Source organism: Schistocerca serialis, chromosome 1 (assembly GCF_023864345.2).
Source record: "Schistocerca serialis cubense isolate TAMUIC-IGC-003099 chromosome 1, iqSchSeri2.2, whole genome shotgun sequence".
Lineage (NCBI taxonomy): Eukaryota > Metazoa > Arthropoda > Insecta > Orthoptera > Acrididae > Schistocerca > Schistocerca serialis.
The window spans coordinates 1,084,658,630-1,084,680,569 of NC_064638.1; the positions used below are offsets into that span (position 1 = coordinate 1,084,658,630).

General features: G+C 44.9%; 1 protein-coding gene across 1 annotated transcript in view; it reads left to right on the forward strand.

Annotated features, from left to right (window-relative positions):
- LOC126416031 (guanylate cyclase 32E) overlaps positions 1 to 21,940 on the forward strand; it is an 809,394-nt gene that overhangs the window by 747,536 nt on the left and 39,918 nt on the right. The window contains exon 21 of the mRNA XM_050083488.1: positions 17,693 to 17,837. Within this exon, the coding sequence (XP_049939445.1) occupies positions 17,693 to 17,837 (145 nt within the window). The remainder of the gene's footprint in view (positions 1 to 17,692; positions 17,838 to 21,940) is intronic.

Sequence of the window (21,940 nt, forward strand, 5' to 3'; positions counted from 1 at the left end):
CGCCATTTTGTTTCCTATGGTCCAAATAACATATGCGAGGTACAATTCCGAAAGAATCTTATATACTTCGCTAACGTCAACTCAGTTTTGATTTCAGACGAGCCGGCTGACCTGTGACATACCGCGCGTGGAGGTCTACATCGAAATTTTGTTTCGTTCCGACGGCACTTCCCCCTTGGATCTTCTACATTTCCGGTCGAAAAAATTCCAGTTTGTAGAGGAAATGTCAATAAAAATTTTGACCAAATTTGACATTGACATCTATAACACATCCAGAGAAAAACATTCTCAAAGAACATGATTTTTTTGGGTCAAAGATAGTAAACCTCCCCTTAATTACATTCTGAATTCGAGTAAAATAAATTCCCTTGAAGCAAAAAAGTTTCTTTCCATAAATCACCACATTAGAAAGCATCGCTCGTGCGAAACTCAGTTTGCCCTTATCTCACATTTTATCCAACAAGCCATCGAGGGAGGATGACAGACAGGTTCCATATTCCCAATTTTCCGCAAAGCATTTCGCACTGTCCCCCACTGCAGGCTCTTGACGAAGGTCCGAACATACAGTTTATGTTCGCAGATATGTGAGTGACTCGAAGACTTTTTAAAGTAATAGAACGCAGTACACAGTCCTAGCCGGCGAGTGTCCATCAGAGACAAAAGTATCGTCAGGAGTGCCCCAGGAACGTGTGATAGGACCCCTCTTATTCTCTACACACATAAATGACCTGATGGAAAGGGTGAACAGCAATTTACGGCTGTTTGCTGATGACGCCGTTGAGGGACTGTACGAGGATACAAGGCGACTCAGACAAAATTTCTAGTTGATGTGGTGAATGACAGCTTGAACAAAGGTAGAACGATGCACGTTGATACGGATGAATACGAAAAACAAGCGTGTAACGTTCGAATACAGCATTAGTAGCGTGCAGCATGACTCAGTCATTTCGATTAATTATCTCGACGTAACGGTGCAAAGCAATACTTTATGGAATGAGCACGTCAGTTTGGTAATAGATAAGGCGAATATTCGATTTCGTTTTATTTTCGGAATTATGGGGAAGTGTAACTTATCCGTAAAGGAGAAGGCGAATTGAATTCTATATCGACCTGTCCTTGAGTACTGTTCGAGTGCCTGGGATTAAAGGAATACGTCGAAGCAGTTCAGAAGAGGGCTGCTACATTTGTTACCGATACGTTCCATCAGCAGGCAAGTGTTACGGAGATGCTTCGTGAACTCAAATGAGAATACCTGGAGGTGAAAACAACACTCCTTCCGCAAGATACAATTGGAGGAAATTTAGAGAACCGACATTTGAGACCGACTGCAGAGCGAGTCTACTGTTGCCAACATACGTTATGCGTAAGGATCATGAAGATGCTAGCAATTAGGGCCCTTCGGGGGCTTTTAGACAATCGTTCCTCCTCCACTCTATTTTCGAGTGGAACAGGAGAAGAAATGACTAGAAGTGGTGCAAAGTAACCTCCATCATGTACCGAACGGTAATTTGCGGAGGAGGAGGATGTATGTAGAAATCGATGATTATTAGGATTGTTTAGGTGTTGCATTGTCCTGTATTCGCCGTTTCCTTTTGTACAGATCATTTATCATTTAGCTACAATATAGCAGGTCAGCAACTGGAAGCAGTTAATTCCATAAATTATATGGGAGTAGGCATTAGGAGTGATCTAAAATGGAATGACTATATAAAATTAATCGTCGGTAAAGCAGATGCCAGACTGAGATTCATTGGTAGAATCCTAAGGAAATGCAGTCTGGAAACAAATGAAGTAGGTTACAGTACACTTGTTCGCCCACTGCTTGAATACTGCTCACTGGTATGGGATTCGTACCAGATAGGGTTGATAGAAGAGATAGAGAAGATCCAATGGAGAGCTCCGCACTTCGTTACAGGATCATTTAGTAATCGCGAAAGCGTTACGCAGATGATATGTCCGTGAGAAGAACAATGCGCAACGCTTACAGCAATTTCCACCGTCATACTTAAGCGCAAGATCTTGCCGAGAACACGAAAAAATTCTGGTCATAAGTTAAATCACTAAGCGGGTCGAAGTCTTCTATCTAGTCCTTCGTCGCTCAGTCTGGGGTGGCAACGGAAGACGGCTAAACGAAAGACGAAGTTTTAAATTTCACATTTAACGAATCATTCAAACGATCGTGCAAACATATCGTTGTTTGATTGTCTTACAGGTTCCCGCATGGAGGACATGGAAATTGGCATCCGTCACGTAGAGAAGCAACTGAAAGAGTTGAAAGTAAATACGTCATCAGGTCCAGATGCAATCCAAATTCGGTTTTGTAGAGAGTACTCCGCGGCATTGGCACTTACTTAGCCTCCGTTTATCGCAAATCGCGGAAAGTCCCTAGCGCATGGATAAACGCGCAGGTGACACCTGTATATAAATAAGTTAAATGACCTGACACGAATAATTACAGACCAATATCCTTAACATCTGCAAGAGAGACGCTCAGTAGCTCGGTACAGGCTTTTCTTGAAGTTTCGAGAACAGACCTTCACCGAGGAGTAAAGCAGTTTATTGCTCCCTCCTACGTATATCTCGTGAAGAGACCATGAGGATAAAATCAGAGAGATTAGAGCCCACAAAGAGGCATACCGACAATCTCTCTTTCCGCGAACAATACGAGACTGGAATAGCAGGCAGAACCGATAGAGGTACTCAATGTACCCTCTGCCACACACCATCAGGTGGCTTGCGGAGTATAGATGTAGATGTAGATGTCTGTGCAGTTACATTTAAAGAGTAACTACCGAAACAACATTATATTAAGATTACGTATGTGCTTCTTGGATTATACTGTAACGAAACAGTGGCAACTGCAGTAATTCGACGTCGGGACCAATGAACATTCACCACGCAGTGGACAGAGTTCGAGAGCCGACGCGGTGTTGGTCTGCAGGAGACTGGCTGCTCTCATCGAAGCGTCACCCGCCTTCTGGTTTTCAGGCCAAACCATCAGGGTGTGTTGGGTCCGGTGGAAGTGTGGCGCCACATATACACAGGGACTGGGAAGCAAACGCACTCGGGCATGCAACCTAAAGAGCACGTAATATGCTGATAAGTTAAAGCGGGTGTAACTGCTTGTTATTCTCCTTGCATGTACAGTTAGCTTGTATACCTCACTCTCGAAGTGTGGGACGTTATGAGTTTCCTTTTTATTTGCGACGTAGTCACAGTCTTCCCGCGCCTTTACCATTGTGTCCGCCCTCTCTCCACCTCCACACCCTTCACCTCTTTTCCCAACGCAACTTCCAGCATCTACCTCTGCCAGAAGATGAGCTTCGCCCTGACGTCTACCCTTTTTACCAACTGTAACCCCACCTTCCTCTTGCCTTCTCCTCAGGGCTCCCTCTCCTCCCCCTCCCTTCTCCTGAACGGCTTTCCCCCTCCTACGCCCCCTCACTCTCCTGTCTCTGCATTCCCTCCTACCTTGTCTTCCTTCTTCATCTCCCGCCCTGCCCGTCTCCTGTCTTTTGGTGTGCCCCCTGTCCCCCCTTTTCCTCTTCCTCCCACCCCCATCCCCCCTCCCCTCTTTTTCCCTCCTCTCCGCCCTCTAGTCCTTCGGCAAGTCTCTACCAGCAGTTTTTATTCTTTGTGAGTGTTCTGTCATTTCCAGTGGTTTTGTTTTTTAAGTGTCTCTCTCTGTGTGATTTTTATACTGTGGCCAACTTTTAACTTTGGCTCCAGTGATTTTAAGTGAGCAAGGAATTGCCAGCTGTGTTCTTTTAACTTTATGTCGACCTTTTAACAACTGTCCCCCATGTGCATGTTTCCATATTAGTGTATATTTTACCTTCCCTCATCTCCGTTTGCTGTTTTTTTCTGTCTCCCCTTTATCACCCCTTTTTAGTAAGCGTTCCCCTTTCATGTATGTTGTACACTCATTTGGCTCAACAGCAGTGCTGTACCGCTGCCAGCCCTCCTCTGCTCATGGAGCAGGGGAATAAAATTACAACAAAGAAAAAAAACACTGGCTATAACAGAATCAAAAATGGTTTAGGCCTATGCCGAGCGTTTTGAAATGTTGTTTGCCATGGGCGGCATTTAGCGAACAAAACGCTGTTACATGCTTTGTTACAGTCGACTGTTTATGACTCTGTCATAGAATCATTGCGTCTGAAATAAAAGGAAGATGGCAGTAACTGAATCATTGAATTTACTTTTCCAAAAGTTTGAGCCTCACAGAGAAAAACTTAGTTCCTGATTGCTACTCCGTGTCATGCCATTGACACCTATACACTTTCGACCTGTACATGAAACAAAACAAACTTTAATGATGGGTCTAGGAGTAGTTCGTTCACTTACGGTCGTATCGTGCGTAGTGAGAATCCTTCCGGTGACTAGGCAGTCCGCATGATGGTAACCTAACGGCGGGAATATACCACTTACAAGGGTAGAGTGGTGTATACATACATGCGTAGAGGAAAAATATTTTGACGCCTCACCAGTGAGTCCATTATCTCTTCTGCCACACCACACGCTCAAGTTGTTCTCATCTCTGTCAAGAAGTAACGCTGGTAAACACCCCACTCGAAAAATTTGTATAGTGCGTTGCAAACCTTTAATATCAAAACTGTACTGACGGTTGATGATTCTAAATCGAGAACCTCCAGATAAGGAACCAGTTATCGCACATGAGTTTTTCAGACGACATGAAGTCTTCAATGAACAATGGGTGGGAGGCCATTGTCGGTAAAATGCTTATCTTCCAAATACATACCACATCGATCTTTTCGTTCTTGTGTTTTTTATTTTTTATTTTTTTTACTTAGTCATACGGAACCTTACAGTCAACAACTTGGTACAGGTATGAAAACAGCTATATAGAAGAATCGTAGCAAAAAGGATCTGCACAACTGTGTCACATACTTTTCCAGTACCAACATAGGCGCTCAATTTGTAGATGAGAATCTTGACAACAAGTGTAGCTGAAAGAGAACTGAGCAGATTTTATAGAAGAGACATAAGGAGATTAAAATGTATACTGGTAGTACAACCATTTTTGTAAACACAGGTTACTGTCACGTATGAATGAAACAGGTTTCATCTCTTTGGCAACTGTCTTGCTGCAACGGATACACCGGTTCCTGTCAGATCACTGAAGTTAAGCGCTGTCGGGCGTGGCCGGCACTTTGATGATTGACCATCCGGGCTGCCATGCACTGTTGCCATTTTTCGAGGTGCACTCAGCCCCGTGATGCCAATTGAGGAGCTACTCGACCGAATTGTAGCGGCTCCAGTCAAAGAAAACTGTCATAACGGCCGGGAGAGAGGTGTGCTGAGCACACAGCTGATACGGCAGTCGATGGTCCCAGTGGGCCACTTGTGGCCTGAAGACAGAGTTCTTGCTTGCTTTCATCTACTTGGATATCTGCATGTAACAGATACATTGGAACCTCAAGAGCAAGTGGATTCACCATGCTTAGAAGAAACATCAGGGAAACAGCAAATGGTTTACAACTCCTTGTTCTTGCATCTGACATTCACTGAGAAGATTGTTCCTAGCAACTACCCGATGCAAGTGAAAAGGATTGAACCATAGCTAGCACACGTTCTTAGCGGCTTCCAGACAAACGAAAGTTTCGAAACAAGGATGAGTTTGTAACTACAGGTTGAATCGCAACAAGGTTTTGATATTTACAGCGCATTGAATTGTGCCAATCCTCTGGCCGTTCATCAACAGTTAGATTCCGTAATCGTGCCTTGAAAACGGAGAGCATTGGAGTGATGTTCCATACAGCAACGGAGACCACTGATCCCTTTCGACTTCTGTTCAACCTTGCCATTGTAAACCAAAACTACATAACCAGAAGCCCATAGGAAATATATTCCCCTAACCCTCATTTGATCTTTAATGTTTCTCGTGAAATACACTACTGGCCATTAAATATGCTACACCAAGAAGAAATGCAGATGATAAACGGGTATTCATTGGACAAATATATTATACTAGAACTGACATGTGATTACATTTTCATGCAATTTGGGTGCATAGATCCTGAGAAATCAGTACCCACAACAACTACCTCTGGCCGTAATAACGGCCTTGATACGCCTGGGCATTGAGTAAATCAGAGCTTAGATGGCGTGTACAGGTACAGTTGCCCATGCAGCTTCAACACGATACCACAGTTCATCAAGAGCAGTGACTGGCGTATTATGACGAGCCATTTGCTCGGCCATCATTGACCAGACGTTTTCAATTGGTGAGAGATCTGGAGAATGTGCTGGTCAGGGCCGCAGTCGAACGTTTTCTGTATCCAGAAAGGCCCGTACAGGACCTGCAACATGCGGTCGTACATTATCCTGCTTAAATGTAGGGTTTCGCAGGGATCGAATGAAGGGTAGAACAACGGGTCGTAACACATCTGCAATGTAACGTCCACTGTTCAAAGTGTCGTCAGTGCGAACAAGATGTGACCGAGACGTGTAACTATTGGCACCCCACACCATCGCGCAGGGTGATACGCCAGTATAGCGAGACGAATACATGCTTCCAATGTGCGTTCACCGCGATGTCGCCAAACACGGATACGACCATCATGATGCTGTAAACAGAACCTGGAATCATCCGAAAAAATGACGTTTTGCCATTCGTGCAACCAGGTTCATCGTTGAGTACACCATCGCAGGCGCTCCTGTCTGTGATGCAGCGTCAAGGGTAACCGCAGCCATGGTCTCCGACCTTATAGTCCAGGCTGCTGCAAACGTCGTCGAACTGTTCGTGCAGATGGTTGTTGTCTTGCAAACGTCCCCATCTGTTGACTCAGGGATCGAGACGTGGCTCCACCACGATCTGTTACAGCCATGTGGATAAGATGCCTGTTATCTCGACTGCTAGTGATACGAGGCCGTTGGGATCCAGCACGGCGTTCCGTATTACCCTCCTGAACCCACCGATTGCATATTCTGCTAACAGTCATTGGATCTCGACCAACGAGAGCAGCAATGTCGCGATACGATAAACCGCAATCGCTATAGGCTACAATCCGACCTTTATCAAAGTCGGAAACGTGATGGTACGCATTTCTCCTCCTTACACGAGGCATCACAACAAAGTTTCACCAGGCAACGCCGGTCAACTGCTGTTTGTGTATGAGAAGTCGGTTGGAAACTTTCCTCATGTCAGCACGTTGTGGTGTCGCCACCGGCGCCAACCTTATGTGAATGCTCTGAAAAGCTAATCATTTGCATATCACAGCATCTTCCTCTGTCGGTTAAATTTCGCGTCTGTAGCACGTCATCTTCGTGGTGCAGCAATTTTCATGGCCAGTAGCGTATTTAGAACTTAAGTGACCTTCAAAAACTGTCTTAAAACTATCATAAAAGCTGCCATGTGTCTACGATGGTGTTTGCCAATGATACATTTCATTTCGCTACACAACCATGCAAATTCCATCTCTTTTACCAATGATTCGCCAGTCTCTTGACCAACTGAGCATAACGCTGCAATTTCGGTAGAAGGGATGCACCTTGCACGTTGCATGCCCAAAATTTAACAGACTGTGCGTTAGGCCGTGAAAAGCTGAAAATGTATCGAATTTAAATGCATATCGAATTTACCATTGTTTACAGCAGTCGAAAATAGAGAATGCCTTGTTATGGAACTTAGACATGTATTTAACTTATTGTAGAACAGGGTATAGGGTCCGGAATGTAGAGAGAATAATGTCACAGAGGGACTAATCATTGTTACCAGAAATTAACCGCCTTGATTAGAAACTCAATGAGAAACTGGGTCGTTCGAGTCAGAGAGACAATGCCAAGGTTCTCGACAAACTATTGTTGCACTGAGCAGTTTGAAGAAATGGTGAAGTGCCGAAATTTCTACTGCTCCTGTTGTTCACGAGTGAAGAGTCTTTCAACTGTGGTAGTGTTTGTGTTTTCCACTGGCTTGTCTGGAGTGACGAAAATTCACACACAGCTTCGTCTCAGCTCACCATCGATCTTCTGAGCTGGAACATCGCAGGAACGACCAATAGGAAATTATTTTATTACACCGTTATTGACTGAGGCGTAACAACTAGCATTTCTCCGAGATGTTTCGTCAGTAGTCTTGGAGACTATATCTCTTGTTGTCCGCAAGAAGATGTGGGTTCAACTTGCTCGTGCAAAGTCTCACTTCTGCATTGATAGACGAGGTGTGGCTAGAAAAAAACCGGATTAGTACTGGTGAAACAATAAAACGAATGCAATAAGGCTGAAAGTCGCGTGGCCTGTCACGTGACTCTCGCTCCGCCTACTGCTCGAGTTTCATCTGCCTCCTGCACTCAGTCTGCCCGTGGCGTCTGTTTTAAGTAGTTGACGTTTTGTCTGTGCGTCGGAAAATGTTGAGTGTACAGAAAGAACAGCGTGTTAACATCAAATTTTGTTTCAAACTAGGATAATCTGCAAGTGAAACGTTTGTAATGTTACAACAAAGTGTACGGCGATGATTGTTTATCGCGAACACAAGTGTTTGAGTGGTTTAAACGATTTAAAGATGGCCGCGAAGACACCAGTGATGACACTCGCACTGGCAGACCATTGTCAGCAAAAACTGATGCAAACATTGAAAAAATCGGTAAACTTGTTCGACAAGATCGCCGTTTAACAATCAGAGCAGTGTCTGAGTTAACAGGAGTTGACAAGGAAAGTGTTAGGCAGATTCTTCATGAAAGTTTCAACATGAACAAAGTGTGTTCAAAAATGGTTCCAAAGGGTCTCACAATTCAACAGAAGGAACGCCGAAGAATGATTTGTTCTGACATCCTGGAAAACATTGAAAGTGATCCCACCTTCTTACAAAATGTTATTACTTGCGATGAATCGTGGTTTTTTACTTACGATCCCGAAACTAAACGCCAATCGATGCATTGGAAAACTCCTGGTTCTCCACGACAAAAAAAAAGCACGAATGTCAAAATCGAAATTCAAGGCAATGATGATTGTTTTTTATGACATCAAAGGGATTGTGCACATTGATTGGGTACCAGAGGGACAAACAGTGAATCAGCATTACTACATTAGCGTCCTGGCTACCCTACGTGAGCGAGTACGGAGAAAACGGAACGATTTGTGGAGAAAAAAGTCATGGATCCTTCACCAAGACAATGCCCCAGCTCACAGTGCGTTGTCAGTGAAGACGTTTTTGGCAAAACACAACATTCCCATCTTAGATCATCCACCCTACTCACCTGATTTGGCCCCCTGTGACTTTTTTCTTTTCCCTAAAGTCAAGTCAGCTTTGAAAGGAACTAGATTTGAGACTGTTGAAGCAGTAAAAGAAAAAGCGACGGAAGTAATGTATGGACTTATCGAAAATGATCTGCAGCATTGCTATGAACAGTGAAAAATTCGTATGGAGCGGTGTAGAGACCGAGGAGGAGAGTACATTGAAGGAGATAACATGAAATTGTAAATAATTGTAAATAAATGTTTTTTCCAGCATCAGTCCGGTTTTTTTCTAGCCGCACCTCGTATTTCGGTAGTAATACCCGTGAGAACGTTAACAACAAATACCTTAATCGTTGTCAAATATAACTATATCGCCACCCCTAGTAGTTACCTTCTTGCTTTCAAGTAGTAGGCTGTCGCCTGTTCCGAACTCAAAGGCAAAATCATTCCCGTCTTTTCCGAGGTCTTCCAGTACTCTTTCCGCATTCGGCTTGTAGTTCAGGACGATCTCCATCATACTGTGACCTGGCATCCTCATGAGATGTTGTCACCAATCGTCTCGATACTTTTGATTATTTTCCTTCACGTCGAAAATATTTAATTACGTTCTTATATCATTACTTCCAGGAATGTCTCTCCTCGTGCAGCCCTTCGTCTTCCTTAGCAACCTCATCTCAGTTGTTTCAGTTTCATTTGCTTGGTTTTTTTGCGATTAACCAGCTCTCGCTTCCATAGGATAACACAGGAACCGTCATCACTATATATACCTTCATGGGGGTCTCGTTTTAGCAGAACACTGGTGCCTGATAACCACAATAACGATAATGATACGTCATTGTTACGTGCAGCATATCATGCGTCCTGCATCTACTGCAAGATTTTCCCTACTTATGAAGATTAGTTCTTGACGGGAGGTGACCACTTAAGTGATATTTCACAACATCTTAACATTACGATATCTGATCGTCTAGGTGGCCACTGCACAGCTGCATTCAGCGGTGATCGAAACTGCACTGACCTCGCAGCACTTGCACGTATTCTTGACCCACTAGATCATCCTACGTATTGCCAATAAAGTAAGCTACCTCGCACAGACCGTCGACAGACGTTGCTGGAACAAGGACGAAGGACATATACCTCTGAAAAGCTTCTACCCATCGGAACCTCGTCCTGTATACATCACAGACCCTCCAACAAGGAGTATACACTTATTTCATGTGTACGAATAGCCTCCAAGAAACCGTACGTCTGACACATCGAGCGAGGTGGCTCAGTGGGTAGCACACTCGATTAACATTCAGGAGGGTGACAGTTTAAACCAGCTTCCGGTCATCCAGATGTAGGTTTTCCGTGCTTTCCCTAAATCGGTCCAGGCAAATGCCGGAGGGATTCCTTTTAAATGCTACGGCCGATTTCCTTCCCGTTCCTTGACACAATTCTAGCTTATGCTCCGTCTCTAATGACCTTCATATAGACAGAACGTTACACCCAATCTTCCTTTTTTGAGTTTGACACGCACTGATGATCCAAAACATTATGACTGCCCATAGTAACTTTGAATACTGTTTGGTGACGTTACGGACACGCGACACGTTGTAAGGAAAGTGTATCCGAGAAGCGGAGACGAATCGAGAATCATTCTAGCGACGGTACGGGCAGTAAATGGAGTAATTCCGCAGACATAAGCGAGTTTGGCATAGGTTATATCTGAAACATCCCCTTAGAAAAATTTATGAATTAATGTGCTGATAAACCTCTTACGTTATTTGATTTGCAAACAGCTGAGCAAAACTGAACGTGCTCAGACATTTCTCTCTTTACTTATTCTGATCATCAATAAACTGACACACAATATTTTTAGCCCAACGCAATCTGACTTTCAATAATCCCTACAAAAGAATGGCCCTAACTAACAATAACCTATACCTTTCATGAATCACTTATCTCACAAATATCTTCGTTACTCGAACTACTGCAATACAGCGAGCGACAATACTGTCAGCTAAATAAAAGATTCTAACTTCTGAAGGCACTAACTACTGATAGGCATAGTTAGCAAATGAAAGATTTTGATAGAGAATAAACAATGTATTTACCTCAATAACGTTGGAAAGCCATTACATATCTGTCAGTTCATGACAACCATTTTTACAAATTTCCTTTCTCTGGCGGACGTTTTCAAAACTCTGCCATCTCTCTCCCGACATCCACCACAGCTGGCAGCTCACCTCCAACTGCACAACGCTACACACTGTTCACATCCGACTGTCCAACACTACAGTAGCAAATATTCCAACAATGCAAACCAGCCACAGACTGCACACAACACAGTCAGTGATTTTCATACAGAGCACTACGTGGCGTTACCAACATAAAAACCTAAACAGCCTAATTACAGGCGTTACCAACATAAAAACCTAAACAGCCTACTTACACATTGTTATGGCCCGGTGCCTGGAAACGAGCATGTCGCAAATAACCAAACTGGTTGGCTGTTCGCCTTTTACTGACAGGATCTTCAAGGAAAGTTGATGAAAGTGAAACCATGACTAGGCGACAAGGTGCTGACGTCCACGCCTCAACACAGAACCCGGAGGACGGAGATTTCGCCGCTCTGTATTCCATGATAGGTGGCAGACTGGCCGCTAGTATTTCGGACCACGCCGTTCAGCGCATATTATCGAAAATGATGAGCCCTACGCCTTGCCATGTTGACCAGATGATGTCAGTTACTGCTGCAGCGAGCATCAAATCATCGAGATTGGACCGCGAATCAGTGGAGCTGTGTCGCCTGGTGGCATGAATCTCACTTTTCGTTATGCGGATGGTAGTGTCCAGATACGCCGTAATTAGAGAGAACATCTGCTCCAGACGAGCACTACGTCAGGGACGCACGTGTGTGGGAGCAATATTGTGCTATGACATTCACCCGGGCTCCCATGGGACATCTGATCCGATTCGAAGACTCCATGATAGCTGAGGAGTATTGCAGAGCACTTACAGCCCTTCATGCTTGATGTCTTTCCAGACGGTGATGACTTCTTCCAGCAGGATAACTGTCTGTGCCAAAACAAGGCCAGAATCGTACTACCTTGTGTTAGGACCATGATGGTAAACCCACTTTGATGTCATGGTTACAAAATCCCCTTGATCCGAACCCGATGGAAGACATCTGGGACGTTGTCTCGAGTGAGCTCCGAGTCCACAAATCAGAGGTCCGTAATTTACCAGAGTTGCGTGACCCGTGCTCGACTACTGGCGCCACATACCTCCGGAAACCTACAAAGAAGTTACCGAATATATCCCAAGCAGAACACCTGCTGTGTTTCTTTCAAAAGTTGGACCAGCATACTATTGGTTCAAATGGCTCTGAGCACTATGGGACTTAACGTCTGAGGTCATCAGTCCCCTAGAACTTAGAACTACTTAAACCTAACTAACCTAAGGTCATCACACACATCCATGCTCGAGGCAGGAATCGAACCTGCGACCGTAGCGATAGCGCGGTTCCAGACTGTAGCGCCTAGAACCGCTCGGCTACTCCGACAGGCAGCATACTATTAAGCGGTAACTTCTTTGTAGGTTTCCGGAGGTATGTGGCGCCAGTAGTCGAGCACGGGTCACGCAACTCTTGTAAATTACGGACCTGTGATTTGTGGACTCGGAGCTCACTCGAGACAACGTCCCAGATGTCTTCCATCGGGTTCGGATCAAGGGGATTTTGTAACCATGACATCAAAGTGGGTTTACCATCATGGTCCTAACACAAGGTAGTACGATTCTGGCCTTGTTTTGGCACAGACAGTTATCCTGCTGGAAGAAGTCATCACCGTCTGGAAAGACATCAAGCATGAAGGGCTGTAAGTGCTCTGCAATACTCCTCAGCTATCATGGAGTCTTCGAATCGGATCAGATGTCCCATGGGAGCCCGGCTGAATGTCATTTGTGTACGTAGTTATATCTACAGCACTTGGCCAAATATTTCTCATTATACTGAAACTGTGCCGATGGAATTGAATGAGAATGTCTACGTCGCTTTCGCGCTTGCTAATGGAACCTGTGTCGATCCGCACTGATCGTCTTTGGATATTCTCTTTTTCCTCCCTTAGTCCAATGCATTCCGCAGCTCGTGGTCTCGCGGTAGCGTTCTCACTTCCCGTCCACGGGGTCCCGGGTTCAGAGATTTTCACCTACCTCGAGATGACTGGGTGTTGTGTCGTCTTGATCATCATCATTCATCCCCATTACGGTTGGAGGAAGGCCATGGCAAATCACCTTCGCCAGGACCCTGCCTAGTAAGGCGGTGCGCATCGTCCTCTACGCTCTGTCGAGAAGTATGGGACTTCGTCATCATCATCAGTCCTATGCACTACGTGTCCCAGAGGACAAGCAGTATTTAAACATCGTCGAGCGAAGGTTTTGTAAACTGCCTGCATCCTTCATAGGTGGACTACACATCCTGAGGACTCTCTCAGTAAATTTCAGCCTGGCATCTGCCTTTCATACAATGAGTTACACGTGCTCATTCCACTACACATCGCTCCGCATGCGTCCCCCCCCCCCCCCCCCCAGATATTTGATGCTTGTGACTGTTTCCTGCAATTGTTCGACGATCGTATAGTCATATAATAAAGGGTAGATCCGCCATTTTTATGCTCGGTGCGTCAGTTCGTGTTCTGTGTCATCTGCCAATCCCTGCACAAAGCATCGATCCTGTTTTCGCTATAATTCTCTACTATTCAGACATCAATGTATACAACAGCATTATAGGTGAACAACCTCGTGTGGCCTCTGAGGCTATACACTACTTCAGTTCTGCTCTGCCTAGCAAAAGAGGTGAAGCACCCAGAAGAGGAAGCAGAAAGGAAATGAAACTTCACAGGTTAGGAAGGTTCTATTGAGGACAGATCTAGAGATCTCTTTGGCCACAGAGATATCTCAGCATCACGCAGACAATTTACAGAGACACATGGCATGCGTGGACAAGGATTTTACTGTTGAAAAACGCCACCATGATACAGTCTTGTGAGATGCAACACATGAGGACGCAGGATGTCCGTGGCGTAGCGTAGAGCCGTAAGAGTTCCCTCATACACTGCTAGCCACGACCTGAAATCATACACGACGAGTCCTCACTCAACGTCTCCAAATACTTGTAAGAATGAGATCTATCCTCAGGTTGCCACCATGCTGCTTCATATTTTTAAGGCATTATTTTTCATTTTTGAAAGTAACACTTTTTTATGATACAGTCATAACCGGTTTCGGCCTACATTGGCTATCGTCAGATGGTACGGCCGGCACTACAGCAACAACACTTGTTCATTAAATGCTGCCTATAGCATCAGAAGATGATCGTTGCAGGCCGCAGCCGTTTATGACAGTATCATAATAAAGTGATTGCGTCAAAAATGAAAAAAAAACTGCCTATAGTAAGTCAACCACCGTCTCTGCAAACGGTATGTCGCTTTTTCATATTTTTTGTCGGGTACTGTATATTTTGTGCACAGTCTAAAACTTTCTTCCTGTTGAAAATGACACAGCGTCTTCTACACTGAAGAGCCAAAGAAACAGGTACACCTGTTTCATATCATGTAGGGCTCCCATGAGCACGCAGTAGTGCTGCAAATCGGCGTGGCGTGTACTCAGATAGTGCCTGAAATACTACTGGACGGAAATGACACCATGAATCCTGCAGGGCTGTCCATAAATTCGTAAGAGTACGAGGGGTGGAGATCTCTTCTGAATAGCACGTTGCAAGGCATCCCATACTTGGTCAATAGAAGAGTACCGACAATCCTTCTTTCCACGAACAATACGAGACTGGAATAGAAGGGAGAACCGATAGAGGTACTCAAGGTACCCTCCGCCACACACCGTCAGGTGGCTTGCGGAGTGTGGATGTAGATGTGGATGTAGATGTAGATAGTGCTCATGTCTGGAGAGTTTGGTGGCCGGCAGAAATGTTTAAACTCAGAAAAGTGTTCCTGAAGCCACTCTGTAGCAATGCTGGACGTGTGGGGTGTCGCATTGTCCTGCTGGAATTTCCCAAGTCCGTCGGAATGCACAATGTACATGAATGGATGCAGGTGTTCAGACAGGAATCTTACGTACGGACCTGTCAGATTCGTATCTAGACGTAACAAGGGTCCCGTATCACTTCAACTGCACATGCCCCACACCATTACAGAGCCTCCACGAGCTTGAACAGTCCCTTGCTCACATGCAGAGTGCATGGATTCCTGATGTTGCCTCCATACCCGTACACGTCCATCCGCTGGATACAATTTCAAACGAGACTCGTCCGACCAGGCAACATGTTTCCAATCATCAACAGTCCACTGTCGGTGCTGACGGACCCAGGCGAGACTTAAAGCTTTGTTTCGTGCAGTCATCAAGGGTACACGAGTGGGCCTTCGGATCCGAAAGCCCATATCGATGATTTTTCGTTGAATGGTTCGCACGTTGACACTTGTTGACAGCCCAGCATTGAAATCTGCAGCAGTTTGCGGAAGGGCTGCACTTCTGTCAAGTTGAACGAATCTCTTCAGTCATCGTTGGTGCTGTTCTTGCAGGATCTTTTTCCGGCGGCATCGATGTCAGAGATTTGATGTTTTACCAGATTCCTGATATTCATGGTACACTCGTGAAATGGTCGTACAGGAAAATCCCTACTCCATCGCTGCCTCGGAGATGCTGCGTCCAATCGCTCGTGCGCCGACTATCACACCGCGTCCAGACTCACTTAAATCTTGATGCCGTTGTAGCAGAAGGAACCGATATAACAAATACCCCATACACTTGTTGTCTTATATAGGTGTTCCCGACCACAGTGCCGTCTTCTACCTGTTTACATTTCTCTTTATTTGAATACACATTCCTACACCAATTTCCTTGGCGCTTCAGTACATTTGCTGAATGACATATTGTCTTCTGTTTGCAGGGAGGTCTTCAACCCAATCATAGAGCTCGGCTGACCATCTGTACGTTTGTATTTCATTCCTTGGGTGACAGTGCACAGCTGTACAGCCCGTCTTTCCGGAGACAAGAAACAGAATGAGGCCCGCCCGGTTTTTGGGCGGTTTTCCATCTGCCTCGGTGAATTCGGGCTGGTTTCCCTTATTCCGCTTCAGATACGCTATGTCGGCGATTGCTGCGCAAACAGGTTCTCCACGTACGCGTGCACCACCATTACTCTACCGCGCAAACATAGGGGTTACACTCGCCTGGTGTGAGACGTTCGCTGGCCGTGGTGGATGTCCCATCGCTCGTGCGCCGACTATAACACCACATCCAGACTCACGTAAATCTTGATGCCGTTTTAGCAGCAGTAACCGATATAACAACTGCGCCAGACACTTGTCTTATGTAGGTGTTGCCGACCACAGTGCCGTCTTCCACCTGTTTACACATCTGTGTATTTGAATACACATGCGTACACCAGTTTCTTTGGCGCTTCAGTGAATTTGCTGAATGACATACTGTCTTCTGTTTGCTGGGAGGTCTTCAACCCAATCATAGAGCTCGGCTGACAATCTGTACGTTTGTATTTCATTCCGTGGGTGACAGTGTGGAGCTGTACAGCCCGTCTTTCCGAAGACAAGAAACAAAGAATCAGGCCCGCCCGGTTTTTAGGCGGTTTTCCATCTGCCTCGACGATTTCGGGCTGGTTTACCTTATTCTGCTTCAGCTACACTATGTCGGCGATTGCGCAAACAAGTTCTCCACGTACGCGTACACCACCATTACTCTACTGCGCAAACGTAGGGGTTACACTTGTCTGGTGTGAGACGTTCCCTGAGGGGCGGAGGGGGGGGGGGGGGATTCCACCAGATCCTGAATCCTACAATAACCCTGAAAGAGTGGTTCGGTGTCGGGCGGCGGAGGGGTGAAGAGGACTGCGGTAGTTGTCGTGGGGTTGTGAACCACTGCGGCTGCGGCGGAGACGGATGCTCTCCGTCGTTTCTAGGCCTCCAGTTAACATAAAATACAATACAGAATCAACTGCACCATCGCAATACCTATACCTTAGCTACTCTCATGGACGAAGGCAGCCAGTTGGATTTCACACGACTGTATTTTGTGGTAGTTATATTAATATTTCTCTAGGGTGGTCTTAATGCGCGAGATACTGCTGATACTAAGCCTTTCCTTTCTGTGTGAAGCGAGAAATTAACACACTGTAAAGTTTCAGTGTTGTGTTGTAGTTCATGAAAATTTTAATCAGTTAGTTGTTTACTGAGACTATGCTACATGCCTTTCCCTTAAAGAAAGGATAAATATGATCATTTTATTACGAAGACTGGCGAAGTTGACGTATGAAACACTTAGAATCTGTGACAACTGGTGGATGCACAGTCCGACGTCACCTAACCAAAGCTAGCTCCAGATAATGCACACCTTGTGAAGCCTACTTCAGCTGTCAGAACGGACCACCTTAACTCTTGCAGAGGTGCTGATGCAGTGTGGTTCGTTGTCGTGGTGGGTGTTGCAGGTGAGCGGGCTGCCCATCAGGAACGGCAACGAGCACGCGGCCGAGATCGCCAGCATGTCGCTGCACCTGCTGGACAACGTGCGCCGCTTCCGCGTCCGACACCGGCCCAACGACAGCCTCCAGCTGCGCATCGGCATCCACTCCGGTGCGTAACACGCACTCACAAATCGCATGTCTTGCGTCTTTTCGGCGACAGACTTGCCAGTGGCAAGATCAATTTTATTTTATTTATATTAATTCCTTGTCTCCTTAAACGATTTTTCCGGTAAATTGCGGTCTAAATAGCCTTGTTATTAACTTTAGTACGCATCTTCGTCTGTATCTAAATGACTATTCTGCAATTCATACTTAAGTGTCTGCCAGAGCGTCTATCGAACCACTTTCACACTACAATGACGGAAAAAAATCGCAACACCAAATACTAATTAATGTGGAGTAATGAAATTTAGGGAACATGTTTGTGTAGGTGACACATTCAAGTGTTTAAAATTGCAAGCTCATGAGGTAATGTGAGCGAAAGATAAACCACTGAAAATGTGAAATGCTGGCAGATTAATTATGCAGGTCTGCAAAAAATATTTTTTCAAAGTTGTTTAAATTTGATAACTAACTTTCATGAACTTTTCAGCCCTGATCTCAAAAATGCAATCCATTTTTGTTTCAATCAGGTCAGGTTTTCTCACAAAGAGGGAGTATTTTTGGGTATAATAACAAAATTTAAGCAATTTATCAAATTTTTTCTAACGTTGTAAAATTTTATTTTATTTATGAATCATGTATAAACTACATTTCCAGTACACTTCCATTTCTTTTTAAGCTGAGAAGTCCTTATAATAACGGCCGGCCGGTGTGGCCGAACGGTTCTAGGCGCTTCAGTCCGGAACCGCCCTGCTGCTACGGTCGCAGGTTCGAATCCTGCCTCGGGCATCGATGTATGTAGTAGTACTGCTTTAAGGCTTCTTTTTGAAGAATCAATAAAAAGTCTGCACTCATCAGGAGTATATTCTATTTTGTAACGTGCCATAAGTCCAGGGACATAACTGCAAAACACCAGGTTACCTTCTTGAGAGAAGAAAGATACAAACTCCTTTTCCCTCGATCAATACCAAGAAAAGGATGTACCCGAAGCCAACATATGTTTATCTTTCAGTCTAGATTCTGTAAGCTCTACGGATTGTTTATAAAGGCCTAGGTCTCTAACTAAATCGTTCAGTTCAGATTGAGAATGGAATAAGATCGGTTGTGCCAGAATCGTAGCAATCTCTGTCTTTTTCACTATCAACACGCTGAGGCAATGGCTCGTGAACATCTATACCATCCAAAGAACCTAGAGGAGAGGGTATTGGTACTTCAGGTCCATGAGGAATAGGGCGAATGGCTGATTGAATGTTAGGGTAAGAAATATCCTTGTTTTTTCAAATTGAAACCACGTACGTCGCAAGAACAAAACTAACAGTCATCACTAAGATTTTAGGGGTCCCTCCAAACCATTGGTATTCCAAAACTTAAGGACTGCTTTTTACGTTGAAACCATTGCCTTAGTTCTTCAACACACACTGATCAAACTTTGTATGGGGTCCTAACCTTATCTTGATCGCCTAACGTTATACCAAAATAGTTGAAATATACTGTTTCAACAAAATCGGAAAATCTTTGTTAGTTTTTAGTGGTATAGTTACTACAAATGTAGCAGAAGCAATGTGGCGAGTTTATACATCCTCTGGTAGCCATTGTCCATTGTCCATAAAACAACTTCACAACACAAGAAAACAGTCACTACTTTAAAGCACTAGTAACAACAACACGTGAACAGTACAGAGTGAAGACGTACTGTGAACTGAAGGACAACAGTAGAAGCTCACTGCTTGGTGATGGCGGGGAAGGGGCAGCGTGACAGACAGGCACTGACATAAAAATTCTGCTGGTGTCTCCAAATTACTCTTTATTTTACGTATATCTAGTATAGAAAAGGCTAAATAACAATTTATGGAGATCCTAAAAACCAAAATTCAGTCTCACTAGAGTGCTGAAATATCGAAAAAAGCTAATACTAGACATGCAGTTTGTGAAATAACTGTACGTGATGTTATTTTTTCACTATTTTTCCCGATATCAGCATTGAAAACAGTATGAAAATCAATTAATAAATCTGAAACAATTTTTATGTCGCAGACCTGTGTTATCGGCATGAATGTCAGAATATGCATGCAAGCAAGCAAACGTGCATGCGTTATGTTGCACAGGCGCCTGATGTCAGTTTGTGGAGTGGAGCTGCATGCATGTTGCACTTGGTCGGTCAACACAAGAGCGGCTAATGCTGTTTGCGGACGACGCTAGAGGTGTTATCCGACGACGTGCTATATGTGCTCTATTGGAGACAGCTCTGGTGATCGAACAGGCCAAGGCAACATGTTGACACTCTGAAGAGCATGATCGGTTAAAACAGCAGTGTGTGCGCGAGCGTTATCCTGATCTAAAACACCCCAAGGAATACTGTCCATGAATGGCAGCACAACAGGTCTAACCACCAGATGAACGTACAAGTTTTCAGTTAGGGTGCCTGAGATAACGACAAGAGTGCTTCAGCTGTCACAGGAAATCGCATCCCAGACCATAACTCCAGGTGCAGGTCTAGTGTGCAACCACCCAGACAAGTTGCTTGCAGATCCCCAACAGCCCTTCTTCCAAACAACACACGGCGGTCAATGGCACCGAGGCAGAATTCGCTTTCATCAGAAAACACTACAGACCTCCACCCTGCCCTCCAACGAGCTCTCGCTTGGCACCAATGAAGTCGCACATGGCGGTGGTTTGGGCTCAATAGAATGCACACTACAGGGTGTCTGGCATGGTACTGTCCTCAAAGTAGCCGATATGCAACAGTTCGTTGTGTCACTGTGGTGCCAACGTCTCAAAAAACTGCTGCAGATGCAGTACGATGCGACAGACCCATACGACGAACACGATGATCTTCCATTTCGGTAGTGACCGTCTGGAGCCCGGTCCTCTTGCAACCGTAGATCCTCGTAACCACTTCTGCCAGCAATCGTGTTCAGTGGTTACATTCCTGCTAAGTCAAGGCATTCTTGAATAACATGAACTCTCCACGTCCAATCTCAAAGGTACATAACGCTCACAACCGTTACAACGTGCATCAAAGGAAAACTGATTTGCATCCTCATAACTGACACTACTAGTGCCACACTTACGCGACTGGCGACTGAATCTTCATCGTCTTCCAGATGTAGAAACACGCCTATCAAATTCCGTTCATGCCGCACGACTCCTGCTTGGTGTTGCGACTATTTTTCCGTCAATGTGTTTCTGGAAGATTAAAATCTTGACATCACGCGGGAAAAATGAATACCTAAATCCTTCTGTGAGAGCTCTGATTCCTTTCATTTTATTAAGATCTCATTCCTCCATACGCAGGTGGAAGTCAACAAAATAGTTTCGCATTCGTGGCAGAAACTTGGTAACTGAAATTTCGTGATAAGATCTCGCTGTAACTAAAGTGATTACGACTGCAACTTTCACATCATACCCGTGACACTATCTCTCCTATTGCATGATAACACAAAACCAGCTGCCTTTCTGTGAACTAGATGTCCTCCATCAATCCTAGCTGATAAGGATAGTATACCGTGCAGCAGTGCTCTGCCATAGGATGAACAAGCATGGTGCCGGCAGTCTCTGAAGACCTGTTGCACCGTCTAATTGTTCTGCCAGTGAAACGCAATATTTGGTTCGCCTTCCCCACAAGATTCTTTTTTGTGATCGTTCCAGTTTCGGTTGTTCGCTATTGTAATCCTTGGGAATTCAGTGCAAGATCTATCCAGCAGACAACACTGCAGTAGATGGCTCCAATTTTGCACCCACCATATTTTTCTATAACATGGGTTCCCAGACTTTTTGTCACCACCACTTGACGTTTTTAGAGATTTTGGCGGACCACTTGCTCACTTTTTAACGAACTCTGAGGTGGGAGAGGGGGAGGGGAACGTTGAGCGACGACTGCGCTAGGGGTGAGGAAGGTACGGGTGGCGTAATTTTCGCCATCTTGCTCAGTGATGGTAACATACACTCCTGGAAATTGAAATAAGAACACCGTGAATTCATTGTTCCAGGAAGGGGAAACTTTATTGACACATTCCTGGAGTCAGATACATCACATGATCACACTGACAGAACCACAGGCACATAGACACAGGCAACAGAGCATGCACAATGTCGGCACTAGTACAGTGT